General features: G+C 39.6%; 1 protein-coding gene across 1 annotated transcript in view; it reads right to left on the bottom strand.

Annotated features, from left to right (window-relative positions):
- Positions 1 to 17,698, bottom strand: part of PPIP5K2 (diphosphoinositol pentakisphosphate kinase 2) — a 93,130-nt gene that overhangs the window by 26,354 nt on the left and 49,078 nt on the right. The window contains exons 14-21 of the mRNA XM_065405953.1: positions 17,303 to 17,388; positions 16,462 to 16,587; positions 16,227 to 16,348; positions 14,793 to 14,975; positions 11,229 to 11,370; positions 9,472 to 9,695; positions 6,059 to 6,186; positions 5,715 to 5,829 (exon numbers count right to left, since the gene is read on the bottom strand). Coding sequence (XP_065262025.1) covers positions 5,715 to 5,829; positions 6,059 to 6,186; positions 9,472 to 9,695; positions 11,229 to 11,370; positions 14,793 to 14,975; positions 16,227 to 16,348; positions 16,462 to 16,587; positions 17,303 to 17,388 — 1,126 coding nt within the window. The remainder of the gene's footprint in view (positions 1 to 5,714; positions 5,830 to 6,058; positions 6,187 to 9,471; positions 9,696 to 11,228; positions 11,371 to 14,792; positions 14,976 to 16,226; positions 16,349 to 16,461; positions 16,588 to 17,302; positions 17,389 to 17,698) is intronic.

The following is a 17,698-nucleotide window of genomic DNA, read 5'->3' as shown; positions in this document are numbered from 1 at the left end:
AAGGCAATCTCTTATTGTAACTTGAGGGCTGTCCTGAATTCTTGAGATGAGATTCGCTAGTGCGAGAAATCTGCTAGTTGCTAGGTATGCTCTGCCTGTTAATGCATCCAGGGAAGCCCCTATAAAATCTAGACACTGTAGTGGAGTCAAAATGGACTTTTTGAGATTGATTTGAAGGCCCAGGCTATAAAACAGAGAACATGTGATCTCTGCTAACTCCAGCACTTCCCAATAGGATCTGTTTTTTCAGCCAATCATTTAAATACAGGAAAATGATTATGCCCAAATGACAAAGGTAGGGAACAACTACTGCCAGCATCTTTGAGAACACCCTTCATGCTAAAGATAGTCCAAAAGGAAGCACCTTGTGTTGATACTGTTCATTGTTGATTTGGCAATGAAGAAACCTCCTGTGTAATAGGTAAACAGCATCATGAAAACATGTGTCTGGTTCGCGATTCTTGACCTACAAATCTCCTAATTCTAATGACCAAATTATTGCTGCCAGGGTCACCATCCTGAATTTAGAAGTGAGGTCACTTCTTGTTCTGGTACTTGACCACGAGAAGGATCCCTAAAAGCGGGACAGGGAGGGATAGGAGGGATAGCCTTGAAATGGATAGCGTAACCCGAAGCTATGGATTCCAAAACCCATTTGTCCGATGTTATATGCTCGCATGCATCCTGAAAATGGGAGAGGTGGCATCCGAAAGGAGGGAGGGGGTAGGATGTTTCAGCTGTAAAGTTCCTTTGACTGGGGATGGTTCAGACTCTTGACCAAATCATCAAAATTGTCACTTGGAGGACATGGATAGCTGAGAAAATGTAGTTATAGCTGATGGGATTTGCAGCCAGAAAGTTCGAGCCTCTTATGGTCCTTACTGTATGGGGTGGACTTGAGCTATGTTGCCTACCTCGTTCATTAACGGCATCTACTACTAGGGAGTTCAGAGCTGGGTGAGAGAATAGAAACTCTGATTCTCCATCAGGAACATAATAGTTTTTATCCACTCTGTTGCAGGTAGGCAGTGTTGTAGCTGGGGTTTGCCAAACAGTCTTAGTAGGCTCCCTAAGAGCTTCATGCACTTGAATGGCAATTCTCATCGATGACAAGGTGTGTAAGATATCTAGGAGCTTATGGTGGACTCCTGAAACTCCGCTAAGGCAGGGGTTCTCAATCTTTTTCTTTCTGAGGCCCACCCAATATGCTTAAAAACTCCACAGCCCACATGTGGAACAACTGTTTTTCTAACTATAAAAGCCAGGGCCAGAGTTAGGGGGTAGCAACCAGGGCAACTGCTCATGGCTCCATGCTACAGGGGGCTCCATGAAGCTAAGCTGCTCAGGCTTCAGACCCACCATGGCAGGGCTCCGGCTTTGGCTTTCTGCCCTGGGCCCTAGCAAGTCTAGTGCCAACCCTGATTGGCAGACCCTCTGAAATCTGCTTGGTTGAGAACCACTGCTCTAAGGGAATCTGAAGTATTTCAGCAACTCGTGTCATCAGTTCCTGAAATGGTCTGAAGTCATCTTCCATAGAAGGTGGTGGAGGCATGACAACTTCATCCGGTGATGAAGAGGAAACATTCATAAGAGGTGTCACCTCCTTGTCTGCCCTTGTTCCTCAAACGTCTCTTCCTCTTGCATGGGTGGTAGTAAAGAGGGTTAAGGAGAATGGGTCCTTCTCTGTTCCCTCTGGTGGGGTGAAGACCTCATCAAAAATTTCTGGTGATAGAACATCCACGGATCCCAGAAAGGCCACTGAGGGGGGACAAAAGGCATAGGTGGAGGCATCTGTGTTTCTGCCAGGAGGGTGTCATTAGAGGTCTATGCACTTGTAAAACATCAGGGCAGGAGGGATAGTGATGTGTTCTAGAACAGATAGTGGAACACTGCACAGAGAGCTGAGAATCTGAAGCATCCTATTCCACATACTCTGGAGTATGGTGGGAAGTTGTTCAGCTTGCAAAGATGACGAGGACGAGTATGGTTCCCTATGTGATAGAGGGGGTGGTGACCGAATGGGTCTTGATGCTGACAAACCCCAGCACTCATTAATAGGGAAGACTCTGGCTCTGAAGAGACTATCATGTCCTGAACTCTTGCGTTACTGACAGTAAACACTGGCCTGTGAGAGAGCCTGTAGTGTATGGTTTCTGTACCAATGTAATTGGCACTGAGAGCCTGGCCTGGGACTGTGTCGGTTTCAATTCCCTTGGTACCATATGAGGCTTGGCAGTCTTTGGTACAGTTGACTTCCTTGATATTGGTACTGAGTTTTGGTCTAGGACAGGCTTAACTCTTTTCACCTATGTCTCTGCCAGTCAGGATCCAGGTACCCAAACTTGATACTAAGTCTGTCTTAGACTGAGTTTTCTTTGTTGCTTTTCGTACCAGCATCACTCTAAACCTGCATGGAATTCCCCTTGGAAGCGGAGGTCTCTGTAGCTCTCCTGTGCTTCGGTGACTGAGATTCTCTTGAAGATTTACTCCCTACCTCCTTCTGTTTAGAGGCAGATGAGGACTTTGGTACTGTAGAAGTATTTGATGCGGCAGTACCACCTACCTTTCTAGTGGTCTTTGTTGACTGAGGTCTTGGCATGGAAGGGGCACTATTGGTACTGGGAGATCTATGTACAGGGGAGTCCTCTACCCTTGGATCTGAAGCTGAATGTAAAGCTTGCTCCACCGTTAGAAGTTGAAACTTGATCTCCCTATTTTTTTCAGGATCTACTTTTGAAGGATGTGCAGCTCTTGCACTTACTAGGCATATGGGTATCACCCAAACAGCAGAGGCACTGGGGATGGCCATCACTGATTAGAATAGACTCATGGCAGGAGACGCCCCTCTTGAATCCCAGGGAACTCAGCATTCCCAAGGAAAAATGACCAAAAAAACCCCTGATAACCCGCAAGAAGAGAAAGTTCTAAACTAAGAATAAAAAGATTTAAAAATAAAATTTACGGGACGGGGAGGGAGAGGGAGAGAGAAAAGGAAACACTAAAAGGTAAGTAACTATTAACTATCTATCCAAATGCTGAACAGAGAAGAGGCAAAAGTTGCAGAATCTGTCTCAGGCCAAAGGCAGTTGGTTGAGAAGGAATTGAGGGCTGTTTGCCCACACAGCCCCATGTAGTCTCGGTGCAGGGCAAAAGGAATAAATGGGCACCACTACCAAAAATCTCTGATCAAAGGCACAGGCGCACTTGAAGTAAAGAACCCATAGTCCCGCCCACAAGATGAGCACCAATCTTGGTACCCACAGTGCTCCATGAACGGCCCCCAGTGCAGATCAGGCGATGGAAAATGGGAGGAGAATGATCCTGACCTGGAAGTCGAGGAATCCCAGGCTTCAGTGGAGAAAGGTAGAGCCAGCCTGAAAGTGTGAGCAACTGGCCGGACTTGTCCATACACCAGAATGAAGAGGGAACTGGCGCCAACAGTGGAAATGCTATCACTGGCACTGAGTACACCTCTGTTGTTTCCGGTGCTGGAAGTGGTGTTAACCCCGAAGTTGGCAGCAGCGCCAACGTGACTGATGGTGGCAAAGTGGAGGGCGGTGAGTGCAGCCACAGTAACATCAACTGAACCAACGGCAGGGGTGCTGAAGACATTCCCAGTGCTGAGGAGGTCCCTTGTGCTGAGCCTGGCATTGGCCCTGCTTCCACTAACTGTGGAAGAGAAACATCAGGGTGCAGTGCCGAGAGACCCACAGATTCAGCAGCTCGCCTAGCCAACGAGGCTATAAATGACACAGCCATGGCGAAGTCTTGGACCAAGGGCAAGGTTGGGACAAAAAGGCAGAGGAGATCCGTGGTTGCCTGATACGCTGCTGATGCAGAAACAGCAGTGCTGGCATCGCCCTCATTGGTACCGGACTCAACAAACACCCCATGTCCGAACTGGGGTCGACAGTATGGGGTGTGTCACTTCCTTGTGCAGTACTAGAAAGTGGTTGACGGGACCTCCTCCATCCCACGCACCAGCATTCACATCATACCAGTCTGCACTCCTTCTGAAAGAGACAGATGAGTTCCCACACAACTTGGAGCGACCTTGATGGTCTTATGCAATCTTTTTCTCAGAGCAGTTGAGGAGGAGTGACTCCTCTGTCTCTTCGGAGAGGTGCCAGCTCCAGAACGCGAAGTAGCAGCACGCTCAGAACCCAAGGGTGACATCCGATCCAATGCAGGCCTTGGTGCTGAAGCAGGCCACGTGACCTGTTCAAGCAAGTGCTGCTTTAGACAAAGATCTCTCGCCACCTGAGTCTGTTTCACGACAATTTGCAAACTGAACACCACTCCTTGACGTGGGCTTTGCCTAAGCACAGCAAGCACCATGTATGGGGATCATTCCTCAACATGACAATGTTTAAACTATGGTGAGGGCATCATCAGTGAAATATTTAAACTAAAGCTAATTAACACTATACTAAGGGAACTAGTTAACTATATACAACTAGAAAAATTCACTACAAAATAGAGAGGTTATGAGGTTAGGAGCCACAAAGAGCTCCAACTCCAACCTTGGGTGGTAGGAAAGGACTGAGGGGGGGTCAGGGCGGCGCCACCTCATATAGCCAGGGCTATAGCTACGAGGCACGAGCACTGCCCATCTACAGGTACTGTTAGGCAAAATTATACTGCTCCGGTGCACTGGGCGCGCACACACCTATGTAGAATATATGGCTGCATCTTCTCAAAGAAGAATTTGTGTTTCCTCCTAATCTCTTTTCTCTACCTCTATCACCACATGAGCACTATTCTTACCATCACCCAGACTCATATTAGTGCAGGATCCAACTCTTACTCAGCAATCATTCTCTTGGTACCAGATCCTTTTGAGTTAGGTTTTATGCTATTCAGGATTTGTGTCCGCAAGAAAAAATATTTAACTGCTTGTAAAATTCCAAACGCTGCTATGATGCTGCATAAATAAGATGCTGTTGCCAGATATGACAAACACCATGTTACTCTTTAAAAAAAAAAAAGCGTACATTAGTTTTATGATTTGTGGTGCAGATGTGAGAATTTGACACTAAGTGTGAAAAATTAATTTTCCTGCCTATCTTACCAATAACCTGGGAGGAGAAATTGTTCTTCTTAAGTTCCAGGAACAGAACTTTGGAAAGTGTTCTGCTTGATTTCTGAGTAGGCAGCTACCAAGTGAAGGCTGTTTAAACTAAGTGAAATATATTCATGTGTTGTATATTAGACACCACCAAGTTAGTGTTAAGGACCAATTGTAAACAATTTTGAAGCTGGACAGTACTGCTCAGCTTCCCAAAAAAGAATTTCAACCTACTTACAAGAAAGCAAAAAATTCTTACAAGGTATTTTGCATTACTGCCTGATCTGAATATATGTATGGAAGAGGTCTAGTCCTTTCTGAGCATGAGGAATTTAGAGCTCAAATGTTAGCAAATACACTAATATTTACTAACTTCCATCAAAAAACCAAGGTAACGCTAAATGTTTTCCATCTTGTTTTCTGCTAACAAAAAAATCTATATGGCAAAGACTGGCAATATGACTTGGGTGCATAACACTAAACATATTAGAAATCAATATGTTTAATAAAATAGGTTGTGATTTTCAAGGTAGCCTAAGGGAGTTAGGCACTCAACTTCTATTTAAGGTTAGTGGGATTTGGTCCCATAGTTCTTCAGAAAATACCAGCCACGGCTTTTGCTCTAACAGGAAAATGATCAACTTACATCACATAAGGCACCATAACGAAGAGTTGATAATAAGGAGTGGACATGACTCTCACTTGTGAAATATAACCGAGTACGAACATGACGTTCAGGAGACATAACACCTCTGGAGTATCTAAAATCAAAAGTATAGTGGAAAAAAGACGTAGTCAATTATTTAAGACATTAAAATATACCCGTATTAGAAAACTGTTACTACAATCTTACTATAAATCATTTGAAGTAAGCATAGCTTTACTGATAGCTTAAGCTTATAAGCACGTGGTTATCTATCACGGTTGCGTGAACATTTAAGTACTGAAGACAATTTGCAGCATACATGTAATAAAAAATTCTGAACTTACAGAGGGTGAAGCTTATTTACAGTGTCATCATCCTGAGTCCTCTGAAGGTCAGAACGAATTTTCCTAACTAGAGGAGTGCAGTAGCCTTTGGCAATCTCTAGTTTCTCAACCTTGGAAATACCATATTCCTGGACAGAAAGAAATTAAGTTTTTGAAACCAAACTATAAAGAACACTGAAGTGAATTTTGAATTCAAGACTCATAACTGAAAAACAGTAGCTAGCTATCTGCCACTTCTTGTGGCTGAAAAACATGGATTTTAAGTGTCGGAACATGGACAAAGAAATTGCACTGGAAATGTATGAACTATGAATGGAAAGAATGTTTCCTTTGGTGGCAGCAGAAAAGTACCAAGCTCCTTCATACCAGGATGAATCTGATTTTTGAAAGAAGGTTCTCTTTTGTGGCCTAACTGAAAGGAGGAGGCATTTTATTTTTTCATTTGACCTCCAACAGTTGCAAGAAAGGTACTGCCCTTCTTCTGAAGGAACTATGGCAGTCAAATATAATCTGAAAACAACAGTAAGAAATCTCCATTAACATCAGAATGATACTCTTGTTGGTCATTTTGGGCACTTAGAATATTCACTTTAAAATTCTCTTTCAGGAGTCCCCTGCTCAATGAAACTGACAATCATACACTGCTGGTGATGTCCCCCAACACCATAACAGAACTTCTGGTTACTGTGGAAAGCAAGGTAAGGGCCTTTTTCTTTGTATGTTATGTTGGTTTGTCAACTTTTTTTTTTTAAGGGAGTATTCTTATTTTATATGTACTGTTTTCCCATTGCTCCAAATAACCTTTTTAAAGAAAACTTTGCAAATCCCTATAATATGGCATTTACCTGATGAGCCTGTCTTTCTTTTGCTCCCTCCCTACACTGGCATTAGGACAGGTCCAGTGGTACTCTACTTCCCTTCCTACCCCAACAGTGATATTCTGTAATCAGTAACATGACCAGCATACTGAGTGTAATTGTGTTATACCCAGCCTGACTGATTCTGGACTTCGGGTGACCTAAAAGACAAGCAATTTGAAGTCCATACTATGCAGGACTTCCCTCCCACCTTTGCCATGTTGAGTATTCAGCATACTACAAAAGTAAATGGAGTCCTCTCTTCTATTTGTAGATCACCTTTAAGACCACTAAAAAAGCAAAAGCCTGAAATGTAGTTTAATTTCCACTGAATTTTCTTGATGTAAAAATATATTGAATAGTAATGGGAATTTGCCTCAGTTCCAGTTGTTACAATCAGTTAAATAAAACCAATCCACTTGCACTCCTCTCTATGCACCATCCTATTTCAGTGAGTGATTCAATTTTTAATTTTTTTTTTCATAAAACAGACAAAAATTCTATCGGTAAATACATTCTGAATTTAAGAACATCTTATCTGTGTCAAATATTCCTATACAGACTATAAATAGGCTTAGTAAACCAAGTATTCATTTTCAGCATTAACACAAAGAACCAACACAAGCAAATCAGGTTGCTGAATGAGCAAAATGACTTCTTTATCCAATATCCAGCTATTTGTACAAAAAAAACTGCACATGGACTTCTAGTTTTCAACAGTTCAACATTTCTGTAGTGCAGGACAGCACACTCCACTTTCAAAACAATCTTAATTTGTCCAATGGCACCCAACACCTTAATATGAGAATTCAGCCCATTCTTTCAAAAGCTGACAAACTTGTACAAAAATATTGCCAATAAGTACAAGCTGTGAAGGTTACAGATGTGCATAAGGTACAATATTTGTATTCCAGTTATATGTTTATTTGTATCTTCTCAGGCTCTCAATGTTCCATGTCACGATATGAGATCTGATCCCCATGGGCAACTCCCAACAGCCAAGAGTTTTAAAGGTATTATACAGTGGTATTTCAATTAGAGAGTTAGTTCTCTTCATGAAAAAAAGTTTTTTCTCATCTAGGCAAAGAACTAGTAGACAGAATTGGAAATCAGACCTTGCAGAGCAGACATTTTATCAGAAATGATGCTACATATATTAAGCAAAAAAAAATGAAGGCAAATCCATTACTAGAGTGAATGAATTAGCCTGATTCACAGAGAAAGAATTCTAATTATATGCCAATGAGAGACATTAACATTGAAGGTTATATTTAGGGTTTTTTTTCCCTTAGTCTACTCAGCACAATACTGAACGCAGTTTAGATTTGACTGACAACGGTATCTATGTGTCCATCTACATCCAGTGAAATTCCATGTAACGTATATGACTATTTGGCTTTGAAATTGCACTGCAGACAGTAGATTAAAAAAAAAAAAAAGGAAATGTGAAGCAGACAGATCTAGAACCATGTGGCGAAGACACTACTAATGTGCATTCATTTCCATAATCTTGCTCTATGTGTTTTTGCCAGGAACTCTGCTTTTTTAAGAAAAAAGAACAGGAGTACTTGTGGCACCTTAGAGACTAACAAATTTATTAGAGCATAAGCTTTCGTGGGCTACAACCCACTTCTTCGGATGCATCGGATGCATCCGAAGAAGTGGGTTGTAGCCCATGAAAGCTTATGCTCTAATAAATTTGTTAGTCTCTAAGGTGCCACAAGTACTCCTGTTCTTTTTGCGGATACAGACTAACACGGCTGCTACTCTGAAACCTGCTTTTTTAAGTTTTGTTTCCTTTACTGATAGGAGACAGTTTGCTCCCACACTAACAGTGAGATAACTATTTCCTACCTTCCTGGTTCCCTGTTGAATGCCATTTGTTAGTAGATACTATTTTGTTCAGCAATATGGATGACTAAGATATAATTTTATAGATATTAACCAAATTGTATTTTTTTTGCCTGATGAGCATCTGTCTTGTTAGAAATAACAGAAGGAAGATGGTATCTGTATTTAACTGCTAGCATAATATTTAAAACCAAAACCAAAATGCATTTTAGCAGTAGAAAGCTCCATTTTGGTTTAAATTCTTTACCAGTTTGCCTATTATCACTTAACTGAAACTAACTGTGCCCCTTACAATCAGCCTGAGAAGGAAGCAAAAGGGCTGACAAAAAAATCCAACTTCAGATAGGGACATCTTTGATTACTCCAATTATACTGCCCTCCTTAATCTGCAAAGAATAGTCATTATGGGACACTTAGTTTTAGCACATTGGGCTAATGGGAACTAAGACCTAGTCACATTTATGCAAGCTACTGGAAAATTCACTCTACATTTAATAGATTTGATGGACTATGAACTACTAATTTATTGTGAGACCAGTTAATCTGTACTCTATCATTGACATTCAATCTCTTCAGTAAACAGAAGGTCATCTTGGAGCCTTTAGTCACTGCAAAATACAGAAGCCTTCCAAAAACAGGAGACAGCAAGCATTTTTTACAGATTTTTATTTTAAAGGTGCCATATTAATGTTGTAAAGTGCTTACCTGAGGGATCACAATGTCAGCTAATGCCTTTGATAGCCTGTATAATTCCATTGTGTTTTCTAATTTTAAGGATCCATTATGTTGGACATCATATTTTATACAGTCGTAAATATCAGGGATTTTGCTGATGTCATATCTTCCATTCTTTGTTTTAAAGTCCTTTTCCAGCTTGGCCCACCTGCGCAGCATTAACTCTAGTGTTTCACTATGGTAAAGTTGAATATCTAGACAGAAAAATATTTTACTCTTATTTCACTATTTAGGATTGATCAGCCAACAGAAAAGTTAAACTGATTTAAATGTATTATTGAAATTATAGTCTTAAAATGTGTTTTAAGGGTAAAACAACGTTAGCTCACTCCAGATAACAAATGCATTGAGGCAAAGTGGTCAGAGGGCTGTGACTACTACACCTCTACCCCAATATAATGCGACCCGATATAACACGAATTCGGATACAACACAGTAAAGCAGCACTCCGGGGGGGACGGGAGACAAGACGGGACACTGCATGCTCCGGCGGATCAAAGCAAGTTCATTATAACACGGTAAGATTTTTTGGCTCCCGAGGACAGCGTTGTATCGGGGTAGAGGTGTACTACAAAGATACTTGAAATCATTATCTGAAGGGCTCGAAAAAGGGGGAATAGTTATGTGTATGGGTAGTTTTGAACTCTCAGTTTTCATTGCTACTAGCATGGAACTATTACAAGGTAACTAAGACAGCAGCATGTCTGCTCTAGCCCCAGCTCCCTTTTCCAAGTACATCGCTAGGTCTTCAAGCAGAATTGTAGCATGATAAATCATATACAGTGTGGTTTTAAGAAGTACTCAGGGACTTCTTTAAAATTTTAGATTAAAATATTTTTTTCTGGGGATGTGCCCCCTATTTCCCATCCACTCCTTTACACATCCCAAGTGCAGAAGACAGGAATATGGGGATCCAGGAGACTGACAGGAGCTGGGGCAGATGCCCCAAATTGCAGACAAGAGGTTTGGATGGGGAAAAGGATCAATAATGGTAGAACATCAATTCTAGCTATCAGTACAAGTCCTACAGAGATAAAATGCAATTTATAAAAATGAAGTTGTTTTAATACTACACAATTTATAGAACAACATTTCTATTCATCATGGCCCTTTTTTAGTGTAGAGCAAACAAAAGCTTTAATGAAGATACTAACATTCAAAGGAAATCTTCACTTAAATTACATTTAGAGCAGCCTACCCTCTTTGTAAACTTATGGTTTTGCAGGATATTTGAGTATCAAAGGGGTAGCCGTGTTAGTCTGGATCTGTAAAAGCAGCAAAGAGTCCTGTGGCACCTTATAGACTAACAGACGTATTGGAGCATGAGCTTTCGTGGGTGAATACCCACTTCTTCGGATGCATGTAGTGGAAATTTCCAGAGGCAGGTATAAATATGCAAGCAAGAGTGAGTCAAGCTAGAGATAACGATGTTAGTTCAATCAGGGAGGATGAGGCCCTTTTCTAGCAGTTGAGGTGTGAACACCAAGGGAGGAGAAACTGCTTTTGTAGTTGGCTAGCCATTCACAGTCTTTGTTTAATCCTGAGCTGATGGTGTCAAATTTGCAGATGAACTGAAGCTCAGCAGTATGAATGTATCATTAGCAAAAATCTGTGAGACAGTGAAGCTAACGAGGAAAGGGTGCCTGCCTTCTGCATATCCATTAAAGTTAGTGGTCTCAAATGGACAGAAGTCAAATTAAACACACATTTTAAAATATTTCAGTTACCCGCGGACTTGGGATCTTCCATTCGCTGCCTGATTTGAGAAGTCAAACTCTGGATCAAGGAATAAACCTTGTCACATGTTCTCACAGGATTTCTGATCACCTTCATTGATTTCATCAGAGAGATGCTTCCAGATGGAGTAAGCTGCAGTATGAGATAAAACAGAAATATTGGTTATATCTAAATACACCTGTACCCCGATATAACGCTGTCCTCGGGAGCCAAAAAAATCTTACTGCGTTATAGGTGAAACAGCGTTACATTGAACTTGCTTTGATCCGCCGGAGTGAGCAGCCCCGCCCCCCCGGAGTGCCACTTTATGGCGTTATATCTGAATTCATGTTACATCGGGGTAGAGGTGTATCTAGGAAATCCTAATGGGATGCATTAACAAAACCAACCCCCCCACATCTCTCAACTCTCAGATTTCCAGACTCAACATATGCATAAAAGTACAAAGTCCACAACTTCCTTAAAGTCAGAATTAACACACTTTGATATAAATCAAGAGCAGAAAGCTTAATCCAAGTGTCAAAAGCTAAGGCTGTATGAGATACTTAGAGGGTAAACTATTCTGTATGGAATACCACAGCGATGTCAGGAATAGAATTAAACTTCCCCACTTATGTTAATTATTTTATTCTGAAAAGTGAGGAAGTTCACAACTTTGTGCACATTTAATAATGTATTGTATTTTGTTTTGAATAACAAAGATTTTTTAAAAAGCTTTGTCAAGAGAAATCAGAATGGTACACTGTGGCTAAATGCTCCTAATACATCATAAAAGGAAACTTTACAGAACAAAACTTAATTGGAGGGAGCAGGTACATTTGGATTCTAACAATAACTGTGATTTTAAAAAAAAACCAATACATGGCTGCTCCTGCACAGACATTTTATTTCTTTCAGGATAGAACATAAACAAGTTATTAGCAGGAACCAACAGTCAATCCTCCAGAACTGAACCAATCGTTTAACTTCAGGAGCCAAGCATGATCACCATTAAGTAAGCCAGTAATGCTATATAAGACACTGGAGAGTGGCTGAATGGCTGTTGATTTACCTTCACTTTTTAGAAAGGAAAAGTGCAGGGTAAGAGAGTGGTCAATCATAATATTTAAACATGTAATTTCACATTTTAGGAGACCTGCAGAACCTTTTCCCTTTTTTCAGACAGAAATCCGGCTCCCTGTTCAGATCTTTCCCCCACATAAGCAGAGAGCAGGCCTAGAAGTAGCAACAGCATCTGGTGGAAGCACATACTGCCTTACAATAGCCTATTAGGTACTACAAACAGCAGTAATCTAATTGCAATGAGGATAAGAAGGTAGGGGAAGCGGATCCCCTCTGCTCTCACCCTCCAAACTTTTGGAGCAAATGTGGGAAGCCAGGAGGTGAAACAGTCTCCTCCAATTAACAAGAGAACATGGGCATGTGGTGGCAAGGCAGGAGTACCTGTGCTCTCAAAGAATCTGAGACAGCCTGGAGGTCAGAGGGATAAGTAACCCCTCCCCAAAAAAGGTAGGAACAGATGGCTGCAGGACAGAAAAGTACTCAGTGGAACACCTACTCAGTACTGAACTACCCGGTGGAGGGTTGGATATAAGGATATATAATATGATGGTGTTTGCCCTGAATCTCCCATTCAGAATGGGTCAGGCTCAATCTCCTCCTCACCTGGCAGTTCACTATTCTTCTCTCTTTATGCTATCTGAATAACCTCTCTTTCTGGCCCTCTGTCACTCTATTTGCCACCATGAAAGAAAGGACAAAGTGATGCCTCTGTGGTGCCCCACCAAGAATGTTTAGCACTCATGCTCGAGATAAAATCATCCCTGGACTCCATGAGAAATTTTAAGGATGGAGGAGAAAAATCCCACTGAGGTCATTGGCAGTACTACTCAAGCATGTGCACGTGATAACACAGTGAGCAAAAAAGTTTCCTTACCAGAATGCTCGATTCTGGATAAAAACTAGGTCTGTCAAATGTTTTAAAAAAATGCAATGAGTCATGAGATTAAAAAAATAGTCATGATTAATCGCAGATTTAATCACACTGTTAGCACTGTAAAAAAAAAAAAAAGAAATAGTATTTTTCAATTCACCTCATATAAGTACTGTAGTGCAATCTCTATTGTGAAAGTGCAACTTACAAATGAAGAATTTTTTTTTATACCTAACTGCACTCAAAACCATAATAATGTAAACCTTTAGAGCCTACAAGTCGAAGCATGAAGGGGCATACGAATGTTTAGCATACCTGGCACATAAATACCTTGCAACTCTGGCTACAACAGTGCCGTGCAAATGCCTGTTCTCACTTTCAGGTGACACTGTAAATGAGAAGCGGGCAGCAGTATCTCCCATACATGTAAACAAACTTGTTTGTCTTAGCAATTGGCTAAACGAGAAGTAGGACTGAGTGGACTTGTATGAGGTGAACTGAAATACTATTTCTTTTGTTTATCTTTTTCTACAGTGCAAATATTTGTAATAAAAATAATAATATAAAGTGAGAACCGTACACTTTGTATTCTGTGTTATTGAAATCAATATATTTGAAAATGTAGAAAAACATCCAAAATATTTATAATAAATTTAAATTGCTATTGTAGTATTGTTTAACAGTGCGTTTAAAACTGTGATTAATTGCAACTATATTTTTTAATCTAGTTAATTTGTTTTGCGTTAATCACTAGAGTTAACTGCGATTAATTGACAACCCTAATAAAAACTAATTACTTTTAACCAAATATTAGGATCAAGACAAAATTTTATTTCTTTTGCTTCATAGAAAACTAATCCTGGTAACTATCTTGTAGGAAGATAAGCCTACATTGAGCCCAAGTGAACTCTGGTCTTAAACTGAGTTTGATATTAGCAAGAGCAATAGGCCCAAAGTATATGACTAAACAGAATTAAATTATGAAAAAGAAGCATTGTTTGTGTTAAATTTGTAGTGACCGTTGAAACCACAGTGTTATTTTATTTCAGATTTGGGTTGAGGTAACCATGTTTTCTTTAGTCTGATTAACTGGGCACCAGGTACAATAAATAATTGGTTATATATGGTTTGTTTACAAAGAAATACTTAGTCCTGAAGTTGGGAAGAAATATGGCAAAAGAAGGAAAGAAGATAACTTTGAAAAGGGAGTCCAACCATTAAGTTTGTCTACACCATGCAAAAGCGTAGGGTACAGACCTAAAATGGCCTTCTCTGGCTTTAGCTAAGGTCTTATAACCAGGAATGACATCACTTGTTTATTATAGTGTATAAAAAGGCAAGGATTTTAGGGATTTCTTTGTCAGAGCTTTTCCTAACCCTTCTGGAGTCATGCCATGATGGGAAGGTATCTCCCAAGCAAGATCCTGTTGTGAATATTTGGCCAATGCATGTAACAGTATGGTTGCTAGGATATAAAATGTGTATATGCTTGTATTGGTATTTTGGATATAACCAACAGCAAGTGGACTTTGGACTAATAAAGGAATGCTTGTGTGAAAACTGAGTCGTGGTAAACTTTAATAAACTTATGTTGGAAATAATTTCTCTAATATCTTCTAACCTTTTCATAGTCTTCAGGCATAAATTCTCTATCCCTCTGGAGTATTTCATGGAGCCTTGCTTTAACACGATGCTGGCAGCTGCTTAAAGAGTCACTGTCACTGTCCAACAGACCATTCATATTAGCACTTTTCACCATCTGGACAAGAATAGGAGTGAGCTCTCCCTCTAAAGCCAGTAATCCCTGGAAAGAACAATACAGTTATTCAGAAATGAACAAAGATTAAAATGTAGTAATGCATCTATTTCTAAACCAAGATGTTAATGTAAACTCTACATTATATTGTTCAAATAACTTGCGAGTGTCTCAAATGTTGTGATTACCAAAATTCACTCACTCAATGAAATCTTTATGTAACAGCTTACTGTATGTGCGCTCTCACATAAGTTTAGGATACCTGATATATCCCTCTTCTTGGAGATGGGAATAAGCAATCGAACTTCTGCTACAAGGGGAATGAGTGGAAAACTTAAGCAGGTACAGAGCTTCTGGGCTGTGATCAGAGGGCTGGGAAGTTTGTCTGATATGAAGACAGGTAAAGTATTGTGAAAGTTTGGTCAAAAAAGTTTATAATTCTACATGGAAGTTCTGAAGATTGCATTTTTCACAGATTGTGTCTAAAAGTTCACATTGTTCAGGGCTATGGAACAGTTTTTTTAAAATTTTACAACATCACCCTAGAATTTTTATAGCACAACAAAATTACTATATGCATAATTGAACAGCATAATGATTAAGAGCACTTCTTTTGTCAGTTCGCCACCATCTCACCAGTTAGTAATTATTTTGAGATCAACTAAATGTTAAGATGTTTCTGCTCTAACAATCTTACAAAAGGATATTACTGTAGTAAAAATGTTTATACCATCTTGTAATATCTTATATTAAAAAGAAAATGAAATTATGTTATATTGATTTTACATCTCTGGTGGTATCAAAGCACAAAAGCAATCCAGTCCTCTATGTGTAATTTGCTGTCAGCTCCATGTTACCTATGTAAAGTGAACTTGAGACCTCAGTTCAGTTCCTAAAAGATGTCTATTTCACCCATCATGCCCACAATTTGTCATAGTTTGTTGGAACTTTTAGATAAATAATTAAATGGGCATGGAGACTAAAATATCCTTTTCACCCTCATAAGTGGTCTATTGGAAAGGATTGATGCACACTGCTGCGGCTACATAAATAAAAACTTGTACTGCAGCTTCCCATGCTGTATGTCTTCTGATGCTTGGAAGGCTTCAAATGCAAGAGATGTCAATTTGGATCTCCTTTCATGAGCACTAAATGCACTTGAATAAAAAGAAAAGTTGAATTTTTTTTACATAGGCTGCAATAAAACTCTGCATTTCCCCTAACTTGCTAGAGAACACAGACAAGATTCTTGTTGAGAGTTTCAGGTTTCTTTGTTGAAAATACAATTTCACACAGTACCTTTGCAAAAGCTGCTGCAGTCATCTGAACTCGTCCCTCATCAGAAGCATAGATTTTCAGATCATGTCGATAAGTACTATGTAATCTAAGCAAACCACATCCAGGAAATCCAGCATAATCTCCTACCAAACAAACAGATATTCTTCTTCAGAGACTCTTTGTATATGTGTGCATGTATTTTATTTTTATGTATATTTAAAAGACTAATTTATACCATATAGCACAAGAAGGTTACCTTGTCCACCTGGGTACATACATCTGAAAGCTCTCCCTAGCTCCTCTGCCTGGACCCTGCCTGCAGGGGTCAGTTCTCCTCCCCATTTCAGAACCAGAAGTAGGGATGGTTCATCTCTTCTGTTATCTAATTATATGCAGACAGATCACTTAAAATAGTGTACCAACAAATGCAAATGTTTATTTAATGACTATTAAAGAATTATCATTAAATTAATATTAAAGTAATACTGGAAGTGATACATTGAGGTTTGTGTGCTTCAGGAAAGTGACTTCAGCGTTTGAGTCTCTTGTTATTCTAATAGAGAAATACCCGTCTAGTTCCGTGAAAGCTAATACTTAACTCTGAAGATACCCATAGTTTACGTACTTTTAAAACAACTGAAACTCGTATTACAGTGAAAACAAAGTAAGTGAAAGTAAGCACAAAACTAATCAGCAGTCAGGAAATTCACAGGTATTGGATTTTAAATACCTAGGCATTATTGTATGTTTTAGCCTTTTTTGTATGAAAGGAATAAGAGTACTAGGAGATGTACGGAAAACCTAATTTTTTCTAGAGGACATCATCTTTGGTGAACAGTTTATAAAATTTATTCCCTCCATATTTTTGTTACCTAGGAAACAATATTAAAATGCAAAGTATATCTTAACCTTACTAATAGAAACTCAGCAGCTTAGAAATTGCTAATCACAGTATATCATCACAAAACAAAATGTTGCTGAATACTTGGCTAGAATACAAGTCCTTGTTTTATTTAACACCACATTAAACAATTAACCCCCTAGTTATGTTAAGTTCTACATACTATGTAAGAGAGTATGTATTGGTTATACTATACCTTCTTCTTCACTAGAAGTTTTCTGACAGCCATGAGGGAGATAGGTTAACTGGACTTTGCGATTTATGCCAGAAAAATGCCCATACCTAAAGTGAGGGGAAAAATAAACTGACAGATTTTCCAATATATATTCAATACTATCATACCCCTCTATCAATTAGGGACATCATAATTCTTTGAATCTTACTAACCTGCCCATTTTTGCTGATTTGTCAAATTAAATAAAATATTGAATGAATACTTAAATGGTCATCACCATGTAGCAGTTGCTATATTAAGTACTGTCCATTGCTTCTTTTCATCACATTTCCCAAGAAACTTCATGTCTCTCTCACCAGAAATAAACACTCCCATCCATCCACACTCTCCAGCTGCATGATTAATTTATTCCACTTT

Source organism: Emys orbicularis, chromosome 6 (genome assembly GCF_028017835.1).
Source record: "Emys orbicularis isolate rEmyOrb1 chromosome 6, rEmyOrb1.hap1, whole genome shotgun sequence".
Lineage (NCBI taxonomy): Eukaryota > Metazoa > Chordata > Testudines > Emydidae > Emys > Emys orbicularis.
The sequence above is the reverse complement of the archived record's forward strand: the minus strand, read 5'-3'. Positions and strand labels throughout refer to the sequence as shown.